At 42.6% G+C, this 16,739-nt stretch overlaps 1 protein-coding gene across 2 annotated transcripts in view; it reads right to left on the bottom strand.

Annotated features, from left to right (window-relative positions):
• Nucleotides 1-3,214, bottom strand: part of Cfap206 (cilia and flagella associated protein 206) — a 48,010-nt gene extending 44,796 nt beyond the window's left edge. The window contains exons 1-2 of one of the 2 annotated variants that reach the window (XM_070010925.1): nucleotides 3,000-3,214; nucleotides 1,249-1,361 (exon numbers count right to left, since the gene is read on the bottom strand). In XM_070010925.1, the coding sequence (XP_069867026.1) occupies nucleotides 1,249-1,356 (108 nt within the window). In that variant the 5' untranslated portion in view covers nucleotides 1,357-1,361; nucleotides 3,000-3,214. Of the gene's footprint in view, nucleotides 1-1,248; nucleotides 1,362-2,534; nucleotides 2,603-2,999 lie in introns of those variants that run through there. The other variant, XM_070010924.1, reaches the window with a different exon arrangement.
• Nucleotides 3,215-16,739: the final 13,525 nt, after the last annotated feature.

A 16,739-nucleotide genomic window follows, 5' to 3' on the forward strand; every position in this document is an offset into this window, starting at 1 on the left:
GGAATATAAAAGAATAAGCTTACTAATATATCCATAAAATTTCACTGCTCATAACACTATACATGGTAACTTTGAGACAATTACATACAGAGAAGCAATCTGTCTTCTCAGTTCTAAAGACCTAACTTCCTTTCATCCAGTTTATTTTTGTCTGCTTAGAAACAGGAAGGCATCTTGTGTATACATTTTTCTAATTTGGGGAGGGGAAGGGAAATGCTGAAATAAGGATATAGGTTGACCCATTGTAACAATGAGATGTACAAGACACTATGTTGAAAACGAACTTTACAACTTGGGGGGAGGGAGGAGTTAGGGAGGAAGGGATAGTAAGGGTAAAACAAAGAAGGAGGTAACAATGCATGATAGGAAATTACCTTACTCATGCAACTGTAACCCCTCTGTACAGTATCTTTACAATAAAAATATATATTAAAAAAAGAAACAGGAAGAACTGGAATTTTTTTCTTTCCCATCTTTCTCCTTTAGGGATTCTTCATGAAGACAAAACCTTATTTTAAGTCTTACTAAAAAGAAAATATTGAAACTTTTTTGTTGTTATTATTTTGTTGCTTCAGTAATGGAAACAACATTTCTTAAAGTTCAAACTGACACACAAATGGAGGGACAAAGGGTGAACAAATGCAGCAGTGGAACACACTGGACACTGTGGTGAACTATTTAACTTGTGGGTGGGATGAAAGGGAAAAACTTGGAGAGAGTGAGAGAGAAGGGGTGACATTGTTCAGAAAGAAATATACTCACTACCTGACTTATGTAATTGTATCTCTTCTGTACATCTCCTTTATAATAACAATAAAAGTGTTTTAAAAGATACTGAAATAGTCTCAGTAGCCTTTGGTTCATAAAGAAAAGATGACAGAGCTGTGTTTTAGGCTCAGTACACGAGAGGAACTTCAGTGCTTCACCCACAAGCTAAATTACAGGCACTGTGTTGGGGGGCCCAGAGGACAGGATCTTATGTAGCTTAGAAACGAAGGTCCTGACAGTTGATTATCAGAAACTGCACACTCTGGGTGTGGCAATATCGCGTGAAGATTGCAAGTTTTTACCCAATGGTGATCATACACCCCTCACAGCATCAAACTTTTAAAAGGTACTTTCACTAATTTGATTAATATGTTTTCAATCAAAAAACATCTAGGAAAACTATGCCCAACTTTAAGGGAAAATGGGCATCACATTTAAACTTTTTAAATAAAGCAATAATTTTAAAAAAGTCATTCTTACCATGAAAGCAACCAGAGTTTCAGAAACAATTTCTCCATGGGCTGCACATTCCTTCTCTATTTCCCGTATGATGTTCTTTATAACACTTTCAGCTTGCGTGGGAGGCATTCTGGCTACATAAAGCAATGAATGGTTTGTAATACACTCATTTATATATCATTTTCTCCTCTTCATATTTCTCCACTCATATTTGCAGTCATAATATTATCATAATTCTTTTTTTTGGGGGGGGTCCGGTCATGGGGCCTGAACTCTGGGCCTGGGCGCTGTCTCTCACTCTTCAGCTCAAGGCTAGCACTCTACCACTTGAGCCACAGCGCCACTTCCGGATTTTTTTTTCTTTTTGCTTATGTGGTGCTGAGGAATCGAACCCAAGGCCTCATGCATGCAAGGCAAGCGCTCTACCACTGAGCCACCTTCCCAGCCCCATTATAATTCTTAATATCTAGGTCTCTCCCGTTTTTCCCCCTCTCCTAATGGACTTTGTTGATGACAAAAAGGAACTGAGCTATCAAAAGATTGACCAATTTCTTCTTTACTTAAATGATGGTACCCATTAAAGGTGAATTTATATATTGGAGGGTTTTTTGTTTTGTTTTGTTTTAAGGCTGAGAAGTATTTGGAAGGGAGGAAAGAATTAGTAAGAAGCCAGCTCCTATCTGTGTAGGAGAGTACAGGTGGACAAGGAACAGTTTATTCCAGAACATTCTCTGAGTGAACTTTTATAACTGTAAGGTGTAAGCATTATGCCCACCTTTGGTCCTCAGTCCACCCAGACCTGAGCTCCTCCCCGCCCTGGAGTTCCCGCCCTACAGCTGTCCACTCCCTCTCTCCACCCAGACCCACCTGAACTCCCATCTACCTCACTTCGACCCCCAGGCCCCTCTTGACCTAGATGGTGAAGGGTGCCATGTGCTCCCTCTTTGGGAAACTATGGCTCCACTAATAAACCTTATAATAAGCTTTCTCCTGTTCCTGCCTGCCTGCCTGCGTGTGGTCCCCTGGGATGGATGTGTGGGATCCTTCATAAGGGAGTTCTCGGGTTAAAAAAAAAACAAAAACAAAAACAAACACCAAAAAACTCTAGGTCAGATCATCTGATTTCTCTTTTCTGCACATCCAAGTTGAGGTCTGGATTTTATTTCGGGAAACCACAAGGGCATTCAAAACGTATTAAGGGAATTGTACACCATAACAGAAAAGGAACTCCTAATTAGTTACACTGATGATAAACGAGGCAAGAGTGGTTCTAATCAAGCTTCCTGATTTTCCCGAGTGTCACTTACACGGATCGTTTGGCACATGTAATAAAGGTTACGGAATGTAAAGTTAAATCAGCGTTACTGGAGTCGTATGAAATAGGTAAAGCGCCATTGGGCGTTTTGCCCAGTTACAGGCCAGATGGCCAAGATTCTGATGTGACCCAACCGCTGTCCAGCAGTGTGCACACTTGATCGCCCCTGTAGTAGGTAGATTCCTCATCTGAAAAGCAAGGTTACTCTTACTGCATTTTATTTACTAATTGTCAAATAGTTTTAAAAAGTAACTTATACCAGTTACAAGTACTCAAAAAAATTGTAAGTGCGCAGGGGTGTGGCCATGTTTTTGTTTTTTTTTTCTCCTTTGGGGAGGGATGTCGGAAAGGTATTTCCGCGGCGCATGCGCTCTAGTGGCAGACACCGCGGTTGCTAAGGACGCTCCTTCGGTTGCCGGGAGAGCGAGTGGCGCCAGCGGGGTCGATAAGGTCTCACCTAAGGACTTGGGCGCCTCCGAAGGAAGTCACCGCCGTTTCCGCTCGGGGTCGACGGGCCCCTCCGCAGCCCCGGCTCTGCTCGCTGCCTGACGCTCTGTGTGCTCTCGGGGTACGCCTGCAGCTCAAGTGCGCCGACCCGAGTGAGCCGACCTTGACCAGAGTCAAAGCAGGAGTCCTGAATCCCGGCTGCCGGCCAAGCCCGCCCGGGCTCCCTGAGCGGCTGCTACGCGCTGTGCGTGCTTGACGCGTAACCATGGAGACAGGACGCTCGGAACCGGGGGCGGGGCCTTCGGGAGGAGGCGTGGCCGGCCGCCTGGGGCCAGTTAGAAACAGACAGAACAGAAGAGTCCATATCCCAAGCCTGAAAGGGTCGTTTCCTAACCTCCGTGGTTAAAACAGCCAAAAACACAAGAGCAACTTGCTAGCTTTGGGAACAGATAAAAAGAGGGAAGAAGAGGAAGGGAAAAGATAGACCTAGAGTTCTTATAACACTAGCTAGTTTTAAAGAATAATAGTTTTATGTCTTGTTACCAAAAACAGTCTGCAGCAGGTTACTCCAAGATGCTAACAAAGGAAAGCAGGTCACTCCAAGAAGCTGAAAGAGAAAAGGAAGCACTTGAGCGGCTGGTGGCTCTATGCCTGTAATCCTACCTACTCAGGAGGCTGAGACCTGAGAATTGCGATTCAAAGCCAGGAAGTGGAGCTGTGACAAGAGCTCAGGAATAGCACCCAGGCCCTGAGCAGGCCCCGCGACCGACAAAACAACAACAACAACAACAAAACCCACCTGGAATGGTGGCAAAGAACTGTAATCCCAGCAATGGGGAGGCTCAGATAAAAGGATTGCAAATTCAGACCAGCCAGGCATACATAGTGTGATCCAGTCTCAGAGAGATGCGGGGCGGGGGTTAAGAGAGGGTAAGTTTGGAGTTAGGATAATGAAGTTTCATCTCTTTAAAATGAAGACTTGGGAAGTGTCCAGTGGGGCTTGGGCTACAGAAAGCAGACAGGGAGCGGAGCGACCAGAGGCTGAGAGGCTCTTGGGAGAGCAGGTGTGAGGTGGGGATGAGGCCCCAGTCGGAATGACCTCTCTGTGATGTCCTCCTCTTCTGTACAGCACTAATGGCATGCTCTCAAGGACAGACATTAATTTGGGACAGTCTAAGCACTTCAGAAGAAAATATTTTCTCAGTTACCAAGGCTTCTGCTGGCTTTACAATGCACAGATTCGCAACTTCGTGAGGAGGAGCTTTTTTGATCTTTCACCTTTTGCTGAACTTTCTAAAAGAACCACATTGGATTAGCAGCAGCTGTTTCCTTGTAGTTGAATAAATAAATGCCAGGGATTCCACTGAGATGTTTGACTCCATTGTCCCTCAGCTTGGAAGAGCTGTGTTTTGAGTTGGAAGACAATAAGAAATAGCAAAAAAAAAAAATTCAGTTAAATCAATTTGCTACATATTCTTAATATTTTACTACTACAGTACCATATTAAGTACATGAAAATTTGACTAATTCAAATATCTGTTAAGCCTATAAAAGTCTTAAATATAGTTTAGTGGAGTCATGCATGATGGCATGTATCTAATTCCAGCACTCAGGAGACTGACAGAAGGATCATTATTAGTTCAAGGTAGCTTAGGCTACCTAGCAAGACCCTTATACTCTCTATATAGTGTAGTTGGATGCTTTCCATTATAAAACTAAGGTTTTTGTGTATATGTGTGCCAGCTATGGAGCTTGAACTCAGCCTTGTCACTGCCCATAGGCTAGTGCTCTTACCACTTGAGCCACAGCTCCACTTCTGGCTTACTCTGGCTTACTCTGAAATGCAGATGCCTAGCACAGCCATCCTGGTGCCTCTGCAGGAAAAGGGGGGCTGGCTGTCCACCCAGCTGAAAGGCCTAGAGGTGAGAGGCTATTCACTGAATGCAGAGCTTGAGTTAGGCGGGCTCTGCTTTCCAGAAATGTAGATGTTATCTTGTTTTCATGGTGGAGAGGGTGATACCCCCGAAAATGCCCCCACTTTAGGTGATGGGCATACCTGGATCCCTGGAAGCAGGGGCAGACACTTGGCTGACAGGTTATTGAACCTGTCAGTTCAGTGCCTGGGACTGGAAGTGTCCTGTGACCCTGCCTCCTGCTCGGACCTTATTTAGCATAGGTGCCCCATGCCACACTACCTGTGTCTCTGTGATCCTGTCCTGTGTCCGGTTTTGTCTCTGGTAATCATGGCATCCCAATTCATTGAGCTGAATTGGTTTGTTGGTATTGTTTTTGTTTTCTTTCCTCTCTGGCCTGCTTCCTAACCGTGTTAACTGTACTTGAGGGCGGTGTTAGGTTTTTAAAAAGAGGTAGCTGAGTAAGAACTGCACAACGCACGTGTATTCAGGTAAGGGGTAGGTTTATTCAGTAGACCTGCTGGGACCAGGCAAGGTTGGCACTCCACGCGGCTGGCAAAGGAAAAGGGCGGTCTGGCTGCGGTTTAGGCCTTATATAGGGTAGGGGGTGGGGAAGGGTGTGTCCAGGTAAAGGGAAGTGGGATCAGGTGGGAGAAAGGTGTGGCCACATCAGGTTAAGATGTGACCTCAGCGGATGTGGATGTGACCTCTTCCAGGTGTCCCAGTTGCCTAGGTAACGCAGGTACTGGGCGAGGTCTGTTCGCTGTCCAGGAATGGACCTTACAGGCGGCAGGCCTTTGTAACAATTGGCAGCCTGCTAACTGTGTAATAACGACTCCAAAATTCCATCTACCAAAATGTGGCTTCTCTGATAATTCACCTTACAACAATAAGAATTGTAAGGTAAATTAAATAGGTGCTTTAATTAGGTAGTTGAGGTATTCAGGCAAGAAGAGAAGTTTATTGTTTTACCAAACTGCTGCCCCCACCTTGCCAGATGGAGATCACAGGCTGAAGGGAGGAGGGGCTGAGGTCTGGCCTGGGTTTAAGTAGGGAAGGGGTGGGGAGAAGGTGCAGACAGGTGAGGGAAGGTGTGGCCACATTGGATGTGGATGTGACCTTAGGGTCTGGGACCCTCCCCCAGGATGTGACCTTGAGGGAAGGGGAGGTGGCTGCCTCTAGGTGTGCCAGTTACCAAGGTGACACAGGTACTGGTCAGAGATCTAGCCAAGAGGAGGGAGGAATCTATCTTACCTTCCCAGGGCTAACCTTAACAAGAGTCTCATGGATTTTCCTGCATAAGCTGTCTTTGAACTGTGATTCTCATATCTCAGCCTCCTGAGTAGCTAGGATTACAGGCATGAACTACTGGCACCTGGCTCTTTAAGAATTTTTTTAAGGGAAAAAACTACCATCAATAATTTGTCTAACAAAAGATTACTACTATTAACATAAGTACCAGTCAGGCTCATCTTCCTATACTTCTGTGTTGATTTGTGATGTAATTCAATATACAAAAAACATTTAGGAAAGAGGTTTAAAATAAGGTTATTACTCAAGAAATACTAGCAGTTATATTAAAAAATGGCAACAACAAAGCCTCATGAAAGAAAAAGGTAATACAGCAAGTAAAGAGTTTATTTGTTTCTTTGGTGAAAAGTATGTTTCTGGAAGACAGGTTTTCAACCAGAGGTAAGGGAGAGTAGCTATAAAGGCTGTGTGGTTTCACTACACTCCAGCTTTTGCTTATTAGGGCTTTTTTTTCCCTTGGAAAGGGAGCTCTGATTATGTGATTTAAGAAAAGTTAAAGGTTTCATATGTATGAAAGACTGAGGAGGTAAGAATAGGATATTCCCCACTGAGGAAAAACCTATTCAACAATCCTCAGGACTCTGTTCTCTATTGCATTGAATCAGACTTCACAGTTATCCTGCTGAGCCTGGGAAAGGGGTGTCACAGAGCCCACCACCGTGCTGATACCATGCGGAGAATATTTGACTTCTCCAATAAATAAACAAGAGGGCACACAGCTTTCAGACACTAGCATCCTCCAGTACCCAGCTTCCCTAACCCACCATGACCACAACGCCCCCTGGTGTCTGAGGAACAAGAGCAGCCAATTCATAGTGCTTTTACAGCAAAAAACATAAAACTGGCCTGTGGAGGCAAAAGCAGAATTGGTGGGTCAGGTAGCCTTTCTGTTCTCCTCATCTGATGAAACAAACAAAAAGACTATATTGAACAAGAGCGATCCAAATAAACTGTTATCCTATTATTTTAAATCTGCAGTGACCCAGCTTTGTAGCATTGAGAAACTTTCTCAGCAATACTCCAGCCCAGAGGGTCTGACACAGCTCAGATAGCCTGAGGAAATGGGATAGAGATATGGGCCAAGATGGCCAGGCGGGAACTCAATCTCTCAGCTGATTTCTTTTGGGAGATCCACTTGATAGAAAGAGAGACCAACTATACTACTTCCAAGTATGCTACTTCTTACATAAAGCAGAGATCTGTGGAGCTTAATATCGTAGTATGGTACAATGGTGGATGTCATTGCTGTCATTAAAGTTGAACTCTGATTTTGGAATTGCTAGAAATCCAAATTTGTACTGCCTATAGCAGTACAAATTTCTATGACAGAATTCCAAATTTCTATGACAGAATTAGGAGTGATGTGTGCTGCCAAGGACCTGACTTTAATTCCCAGATGGAAAAACACAAGTTGACAAGGCAAACACAGCTGCTAAGAAGGGAGATCTTCCTTCTTGCTGTATTAATGTCATCTTTCATACCAGGGTGAGGAATTGCTTCCAAATTCACCTCCAGAATATAAAGTATGAGACAACTACTTAAATGAGTTAAGATTTCCTGGAGGGACAAGGGGAAAACAAATGCAGCAGTGGTACTCACTAGACACTATGTTGAAAATGAACTATACAGCTTGTGGGTTGGGATGGGAGGGAAAACCTGGGAGACAGCAGGGGAGAGAATTGTACTTTTTACTAGACTTATGGAACTATAACTTCTCTGTAAATCACCTTTATAAAAACAACAAAGCCGGGAACCGGTGGCTCACACCTGTAATCCTAGCTACTCAGGAGGCTGAGATCTGAGGATTGCGGTTCAAAGCCAGCCCAGGCAAGGAAAGTCCATGAGACTCATCTCCAATTAACCACCAGAAAACTGGAAAGTGGTGATGTGACTTGAATGGTAGAGCGCTCACCTGGAGCTGAAGAGCTGAAGGACAGCGTACAGGCCCAGAGTTCATGCCCATGACCTACAAAAAATAAAATAACAAATTTCTTTAAGATTTCCTGTGCAGACAAGGTGCTTTCTCACATGTGTGTCAGGAGCCACCTGGTGTCTAAAAGGGACACTACAGCTACAAATTCTTCCACACCCCCAACTATACAGTTGCATACACTCAAATGCAAGATCTCCAAATTCTACGGAATTAAAGAAACTGACAAAAAAAAAAAAGTACAGTATCCTGTCTCTATTGGAAGTCAGAAACTATCCATTAAGCACTTAGCTATTTATCACACATCACGATGTATAACACTAGAATTAAAATTATGATCTGTAGTAATGAATACCCCTTCCAATTTCCTCCTTAGCATTTTAGGTAATAATATTCCTTCCTGAACTTAGCTTTGCCTGTCCCAATCCTACCTAGCCTGCAAGCTCAGCGAAGCCTTACTCTTCCATGGAGAGCCTCTCCAGCTCTACCTCAAGTAGCTTGGACCACTCTCTGCTTGGACCTCTATCTGACTGCTTTGTCCCTGAGCCCCCACTCCCATGGGCAACCTGTGGGACACATACTGCCACACAAGTATATTCTAACAACCAGAAGCTTCCATGTGCCAGCAGTTTTGCAAGAGCTTTATTCTAATCAACTCATTTAATTCTATATTAGCTCAGTGAGGTGGTTACTAGTACAATCCCCCCTTTACAAAATGGAAATTGAAGCCTAGAGAAGTTTGGAAAATGTCCAAGGTCAGCAAGGCTCCTACCCAGAAGATCCAAGGTGAAAGCGCTTGCCATCCTCCCTTATCGTTCACACAAGGGATGAGGGCCACATCCTAAAATTCCTTTGTTGATGTGTCTATGGTTTCTATCCCCACACTGTGATCTTAGAATTGATGTTCATAGTGTTACCACAGTTTACCAATTTCCCAGCAAACCAGAAGACTCAAGAATGAAGGTAGTTCCCCACCCCCACCCCCATTAATTGGGCTGATTAAAAAGAAAATGAGTTGGCACCAGTGGCTTACACCTGTAATCGTAGCTACTTAGGAGGCTGAGATCTGAGGCTTGCAGTTTGAAGCTAGCCCAGATGGGAAGGTCATGAAACTCTTATCTTCAATTAACCACCAAAAATGCCAGAAGGTCATGAAACTCTTATCTTCAATTAACCACCAAAAATGCCAGAACTTGGGGCGGGGGTGTAGTTCAAGTTAGTGTGCCAGTCTTGAGTGGAAAAGCTAAAGGACAGCACCCAGGTTCTAACTTCAAGCCCTAGCATTAGCATGAGAAAGATCCATCAGAAAGAATGGCATTGCCCATTCCTAAGGAAATAGAAAAACATGGAAAACATTATACTAACTAAACTAAGCTAGACCCAAAGAAACGTAGGCTGCATGGTTTCCCTCATTTGTAATAATTAGACTGTGCCTATAAATCTGCAAGTAAACCCAATGGATAGTAAAAGACAATTATACTTGGATACAATTAATTAAACACTCTAAACATTCACAGTAATAATGAAGGGGGATATTCTTAGGAGAGGATCACAAGGGCTCAATAGTTATGTGTATCTGACCATACAAAATGATGCTTATCAAAATAAACTCCAAGAAGAGGTTTTAAAAATTGTACTGTTTATGGCTCTTTTTTAAAAATCTTTTTTCTTTGGTTTATTCCCTTTGTCTCTGTGTTTGATTTCTGTATCCTTTGTCTTGTATATAAATTTATGGTTTAGGGAGGGGAAAGGGAAATCACAGAAACTCCTAGGACAAATGGTGAACTAATGCAGCAGTGAGACTCACTAGATACTATGTTGGAAGTTAACTATACATCTTGGGGGAGAGAGGTATCAGAGAAAAAAAATGGGGCAAGAATGAATGAGGAGGTAACACTGTTCAAAAAGAAATGTAAAACAAAAACAAAAAGAAATGTACTCATTACTTGGCACATGAAACTGTAATGCCTCTGTGCATCACCTTTACAATAAAACTTAAAAAAAACAACAACCTGGACAACATACCAGAGCTACAATGAGGAACTTGTGCTAAACATGTACTATAAGCCTGACACTTGGTTATGCATTTTATGTGTCACTTGATCCTGATAATGAGTTATTTTAGCAAGCAATTATTGTGCATATTTTATAAATGAGGAAGTGGAAGCACAGAGATGGAGTAACTTGCCTAAGGTCACATGGGCTTAGCCTGTGTGTGACACATGTCACCTCACACCTGCTGCGTGAGAACGCTGATGTGCAAGACAATTGAGGAATGGCAGAGAATATACCATGAGGAAGGAGGACTGTTTTCATAGAGCCACAACTTCTAATCCTGTAGGACTCATTTAAGCCAAAGACTGCACAGAAGGAAGGCTGCAGGTTTCCAGTTGTGAAGCTCTTACCTCCAGGGAGCTCACTAGGCACTGCTGCCATTCCCGAGCTGGCCTCATGGGGGCACTGCTCTCCTTTTAACACCTTATATTTTACTTTTTAAAATTTATTTTATTATAAAGATACCGTACAGAGGGATTACAGTTCCATGAGTAAGGCAATGAGTACACTTCTTTTTGAGCATTGTTACCCCTTCTCTTATTGTCCTCTATCCCTTCCCTTTCCCCACCACCTGAAGTTGTAAAGTTCATTTCCAATATACTGTCCTGTGGGTATCATTATTGTAATGGGTCATCCTGTGTCCTTGTTTCAGCATTTTGCTATTCCCTTTCCCCTCCCCAAATCAGACAAATGTATATACAAGATGCACCACAATAAGTCTAATTTCTGCATAATTACACAGAGGTCTAGGTGGTCACGGACCAACTCCTTTGGTAAGAGTGTCAGGATAAAAGGCATTCACTTGCTAGGATGTGTGTCCAAGCATTCAAGAGAAGCCAACGAGGTAAAGTGACTGTATCCAGGAACACATTCTGACAGTCCCAGGCCCATCCTGCAAGCACAGAGGAGGAAGATGGGACGTGCATTATGGCTTCCAGGAACTCTAATTTGGGTGCCTAGATGTCTGGGAGATCAGACAGCTAGATTGCACATGGAGGCAAAATGGAGAATGGCACATGTTTGTGAGCACTTCACACCGCACTGATGCTACCACCAAACTTGTTTGCACCTGCTACCTGGAGCTTGAATGGGTGGAAGATACCTGCCCCATGACTACAGATGTCCAAGAAACTACTCATTAATTTACACTAAATCCCTGACCCATGTTTTTCTTTATAATAATAAATAATACAACTTCCTTCCTCCTTTCTTTCTCCTTCCTTCATTTCTTTCTCCTCCCGCCCTCCCTCCCTCCCTTCTTCCCTCCCTCTTTCCCTCCCTCCCTCTCTCTGTCCCTCCCTCCCTCCCTCCCTCCCTCCCTCCCTCCCTTCCTTCCTCCCTCCCTCCCTTCCTTCCTTCCTTCCTTCCTTCCTTCCTCCCTCCCTCCCTCCCTTCCTTCCTTCCTTCCTTCCTTCCTTCCTTCCCTCCTTCCTTCCTTCCTTCCTTCCTTCCTTCCTTCCTTCCTTCCTTCCTTCCTTTTTGATTTTTTTCTTTTTGGTGCCAGACCTGGAGCTTGAACTCAGAGCATAGGAGCTTTTGTGCTCAAGTCTAGGGCTCCACTACTTGAGCCACAGCTCCACTTCCAACATTTTTGGTAGTTAACTGGAGATAAGCATCTCATGTACTTTCTTGTCCAGGGTGGCTTTGAACCACAATCCTCAGATCTCAGCCTCTATGTAGCTAGGATTACAGGCATGAACCACAGAGTCCCAGCCTACAAGTATTTCTTAATCTGGAATAATGTTTACCTGTAAGATTTTTTCTGGAGCTTGCCTTTGGGATCAATTTGGACTTTGCTCTCTACTGAATCCTCACCTCATTCAGCCTCATAGATTCTATGTCCTCTACCAGTTCCATCTAACACAGTATATCCAAATATCTAAAGCTCAGTAAGGTCAGTAGTTATCAAGGGAAAATAGATGAAATAGCTTGTTCTACTTAAAAATATTCCCTTCTTGTTCAGTTAGCTATAATATACTGATCATCTGTTTCTTGGTGGAAGTGAATTATAAGATCTTCCATAAACATAAACATCCATAAATGCTTTCTTTCTCTCACTCTTTTTTTTTAATCAGCCGTGGGGCTTGAATTCTAGGCCTGGGCGTTGTCCCTCAGCCCTTCAGCTCAAGGCTGGCACTCTACCACTTGAGCCACAGCCCCACTTCCAGTTAAGTGAGTGGTCTATTGGAGATAAGAGTCTCATGGACTTTCCTGCTCAGGCTGGTCTTGAACCACGATCCTCAGATCTCAGCCTCCTGAATAGCTAGGATTACAAGTATGAGCCACTGGTGCCCAGCTTCCATCAACATTTTCTATGCCTGTGATTGCTTCATATAGAGCAAGGGCCAGGAATCCAGAGCAGGTTAGATCTGGCCTGCTCCTCTGTCTGATTTTGGATGTCTGTCAGTCAGCTTTCCATTGCTGTGGCAAGAATATCTCAGAAAGCCAACTTGAAAGATTGATTTTTGCCTCAGAGTTTCATGGTCACTAGGCTCCATTGCTTCTGGGCTTACATCATTATGGCAAGGAGCTTGTGGTGGAGAAATGTAGTTTACCTCATGCTGAACAGGAGGAGAGCAAGCAGGGCGCCAGGACAGATATATCCATGAGATCCATTCCCTGCCACCTGATCTGTTTCTTTAAACTAGCCACCACCTCCTATCATTCCCATTACACCCATCTAGTCCACACAATTATGAACCCTTTCAATGGAAGAGAGTTGTTTATTTTCTGGTCACTTCTGAACATTGCTGCACTGGGGACCAAGTCCTCAACACATGAGACTTTGGAGGATATTTCAGCACCGAAATAACAACTTGTAAGCTAAGAATGATTTTTATAATTTTAAGGAGTTGGGAAATATCAAAGAACAATAATATTTTATGACATGAAATTTAGATTTCAATGTCCATAAAAATGTTTCATTAGAAATGTCACGCTCATTCATTTATGTAGCATCTAAGGTTTGTTTGATCAACAAAGATACAGTTGAATAGTTACAACAGAGATTGCTGATCTGTAAAGACTACAGTAGTTACTATTTGATTCTTTATAGTCTCTGGCATACTGTAACAGACTCCTTTGTGTTGATAATACCTCTATCTAATGGTGTACTTTGTGTCCTGTAACAAAATGCCTAAGACAGAGTAACTTACAAAGACATTTAGCCCATGAATTTGAGGGTTGGAGGGTTCAAGCAGCATGGTGCCAGCATCTTGGCAAGGGTCTGTGGCTGTGAAGGAGAAGCAGAAAGGAAAACACTCACATGGAGAAGAGAACGTGTGTGTGTGTGTGTGTGTGTGTGTGTGTGTGTGTGTGTGTGTGTGTGTATTAATGGAATTTTTATTGGAATCCTTAGTTCTTGCATCTCTGAAAGAGATTTAAGCAAGATGTGACACAAAAATCAATCGCAATGCTTATGAAGTAGGATAATGCACTTGAGAGTTAGAATGGGTCACCTAGAGGGGAAACTGACCCCCAGATTCTGGAAGTCCTGGCCTTTATGTTAGTAAAAGGTAGGACTTTAAATCTTTCCCTTTTTCTCTGCCTCAAAGGGCATGTCTTCTCCAGTGAATTAAATCAAATCCCTTACCATGTAACAAAAATTATTCTGTACATTCAATGACCCAACACCACTTAAGAAAAGTGGGTGGGTGAGGAGTAGACTGGGTGGGAGAAAATCTGCAAGTAGAATAAAATTAAAATGACATGTTCATGGCTCATGGCCCAGAGCTAGCTCTTGACCACTCCAGCAGTTTGGGCAGGAGCCTGGGTGGTATGCTTTGACAGACTTCGCATTCTTTTCTATAAGGAGACAGGATGATATATATATATATATATATATATATATATATATTATACATATATTATATATATATATATATATATATATATATATATATATATATATATAGTCTTTGTGTAACTGATTGTTTTGCCCTCAAGATCAATATATTGTGAGGCATGTACCCAACCCTTCCTTGCATTCTCTTGGCTTACTGCTATGTGTCCCTGCTATCAAACCTGTAGAGTAGTCTTGTTCTCCTGAGAGCTAACCCACTCTTCAAGAGCAGTCTGAATCCTTTCTAAGGGCAATGCCTCCATGATCTAAGCACTTTCCACTAGGCTCCATCTCTTAAAGGTCCCCCCCTTCAACACTGTTATACTGTTATACAGCACATGCAAACCATAGTAATGGTCTTATTTTACAGACAAAGATGTAAGAAGCCCCCAAAGGCTATAAGTAACTGGAATGACATAGACCTTGAACTAAAAGCCTTGGCCACATTTCTTAAGCTCTCTAAGCTGTAGTTTCATTACTTACTGAAAAACAGTGTTGCCCTCCTATCACTGTGGTGGAGATGAAAGGGAAAGAGACGGTCCTACAGCTTATCACAGCACCCACCTGCTGTGAGGGCTTAGTAAGCAAAGTGAGGACTAGCTAACAATATCATTTTTATGATTCAAAGTCAGATGTTCGACTTTAGCCAGTTCATGTTCCCTCAGGAAAAGCAGGGGTGAATATGATATGACGTGCATTGACTATAATTTTACTGTTTATCAAAACTCAAAACAAAGCTGGGTGCTGGTGGCTCATGACTGTACTCCTCTCTGTAGGAGGCTGAGGTCTGAGGATCCCAGTTTGAAACCAGTCCAGGCAAAAAAGTCTCTGAGACTTATCTCCAATTAACCAGCAAAAATCCAGAAGTAGAGCCAGGATTCAAGTGGTGCAGTGCTAACCTTGAGTGAAAAAGCATTCAGGCCCTGGGTTCAAGTCCTCCCACCCCATTTTAAGAAGCTCAAAATCATCTCCACTTACTCCCCAGAATCTGATCCATGCAAGTCCTTGTGTTTGTACACTATCATAATGGCCACAGGGTGTCCTTCAAGAGAGGAATATCACCAACTGAGGCCAGATCTCTTCACCATTTTAACTCTTCTGATGCATAAAATAAGGACAAGAGTATCCAACAACATCCTACATAATCGAAAGTTCAAAGATTACAGATATAAAAGCATTTGAAATGTCTTTGCAGCAAAGTCTGTGTCTAAAAAGCTTCACTGACTGTTGAGTGCCATCATGTGAACAGTGACCTAACCAAATATTTAGGTTTTCTTTGGTCTGAAGAGGAGCAAGCAGTTCCCAGCTGAACATGTTGGAGAGTGAGCCCATGATACAATATGAAGGAAGTTGTCAGAGAAGGAAGTGGGAAAATGAGAAATCTTCTTAAAACTTCTTGTCATGCTGAGTGAATAGCTTGCCCACCCTTGCTTCTTTCTTATATGGGATCTCCAGCCTTCCTGCATCTGTCCTCCTGTATCTTCTCATCTTCCTTTTTCCTGCCTTCCCTGTTTCCTTCTCCCACCTTCCAGCCCTTCTGCATCAGCCTCTTCTCTATTACTTCATCCCAAATGAATCCCAATGTTGTTTCTGTATTCTGTATTCTAAAATATTTCTGCTCCATGTCCACGTTTCCTTTCATGTGGATTGCTCTGTTGCTGAGAACTAAGAATTCACTTAGAAGGACTTTGTAGTCTGCATGGCTCTTTCACATGTGTTCCTTTGTTTATCATTGGGTCCTCTCAAATACCCATTAGAAAAGAATTGTCCCAATTTACAAGGGATAATAATAGCACAGAGATTTCACTCTTTTTGTTTGTTTGTTTGTTTAATAGACAACTGTTCCTTAACTGGAAAAAGGAGCTTCTTGTGTTGTGGCTTTGGAGTTTCACTTGGTTTATTTAGTTCTCTGTTTTGTGACCTTACTAAGGCTATCTTTCTCAGGTCTATTATTTGAAGACATTCATAATAATATTATCACCTACAAAATGAATTACTAATTCTCTAGCATAACATTATTAATTTCCCAATTCGCTAGCATAGCATAGCATGGTTAACCCTTAACTTCCTTTCCAATTTTATGTCTTGAAATCTTCCCTTTTGTAGACTACATTTTCCTAACTACTTGCCCTCATAAATTTCTCTTGGCTTAGATTATTCTACTTTTTTTCTCACCAAATCTTTCACTGAAACAATAGGGCATTCAACAGTGGCCGACTGAAGTTGTCTTCCATCTAAATTTCCCATGTTAGAGCTGAAAAAAAAAAACACAACCCCAAACCCCAAAACCCTGAATTTGTAAGAGGCTTCCTATGTATTCCCACTCTATGTTTCCTTTTTACATACCAGATTTTAGCTTACACGACACGGTGTTCAGGGTGTCACTGTCAAAGTGTCTCTCTCTAAAATCATAGTTTTGGGGAAAGTAAACACCATCTGCCACAGGCATTAATCAAGCATCGGGATCATGTTGGAACTGGATAGGCGTAACTCAGAGCTGACATGACCTTTAAGAGGGCTTTAGGCACCACTAAACTGTGGCATGATCTCCAGGAGGGCTTCACTTGGAAATTTCATTAATCCAGAAAGCACCAAATTACGTATTTCTCTGAACGGCTCAGAAAATGTGACAACAATGTTAGGAAGAAAAATGACATTTGGACCTATACTTGAAAGAGAATGTAGTTGATAGCATTGGTA

Source organism: Dipodomys merriami, unplaced genomic scaffold (genome assembly GCF_024711535.1).
Source record: "Dipodomys merriami isolate MVZ:Mamm:240054 unplaced genomic scaffold, mDipMer1.0.p SCAF_8, whole genome shotgun sequence".
Taxonomy (NCBI): Eukaryota; Metazoa; Chordata; class Mammalia; order Rodentia; family Heteromyidae; genus Dipodomys; species Dipodomys merriami.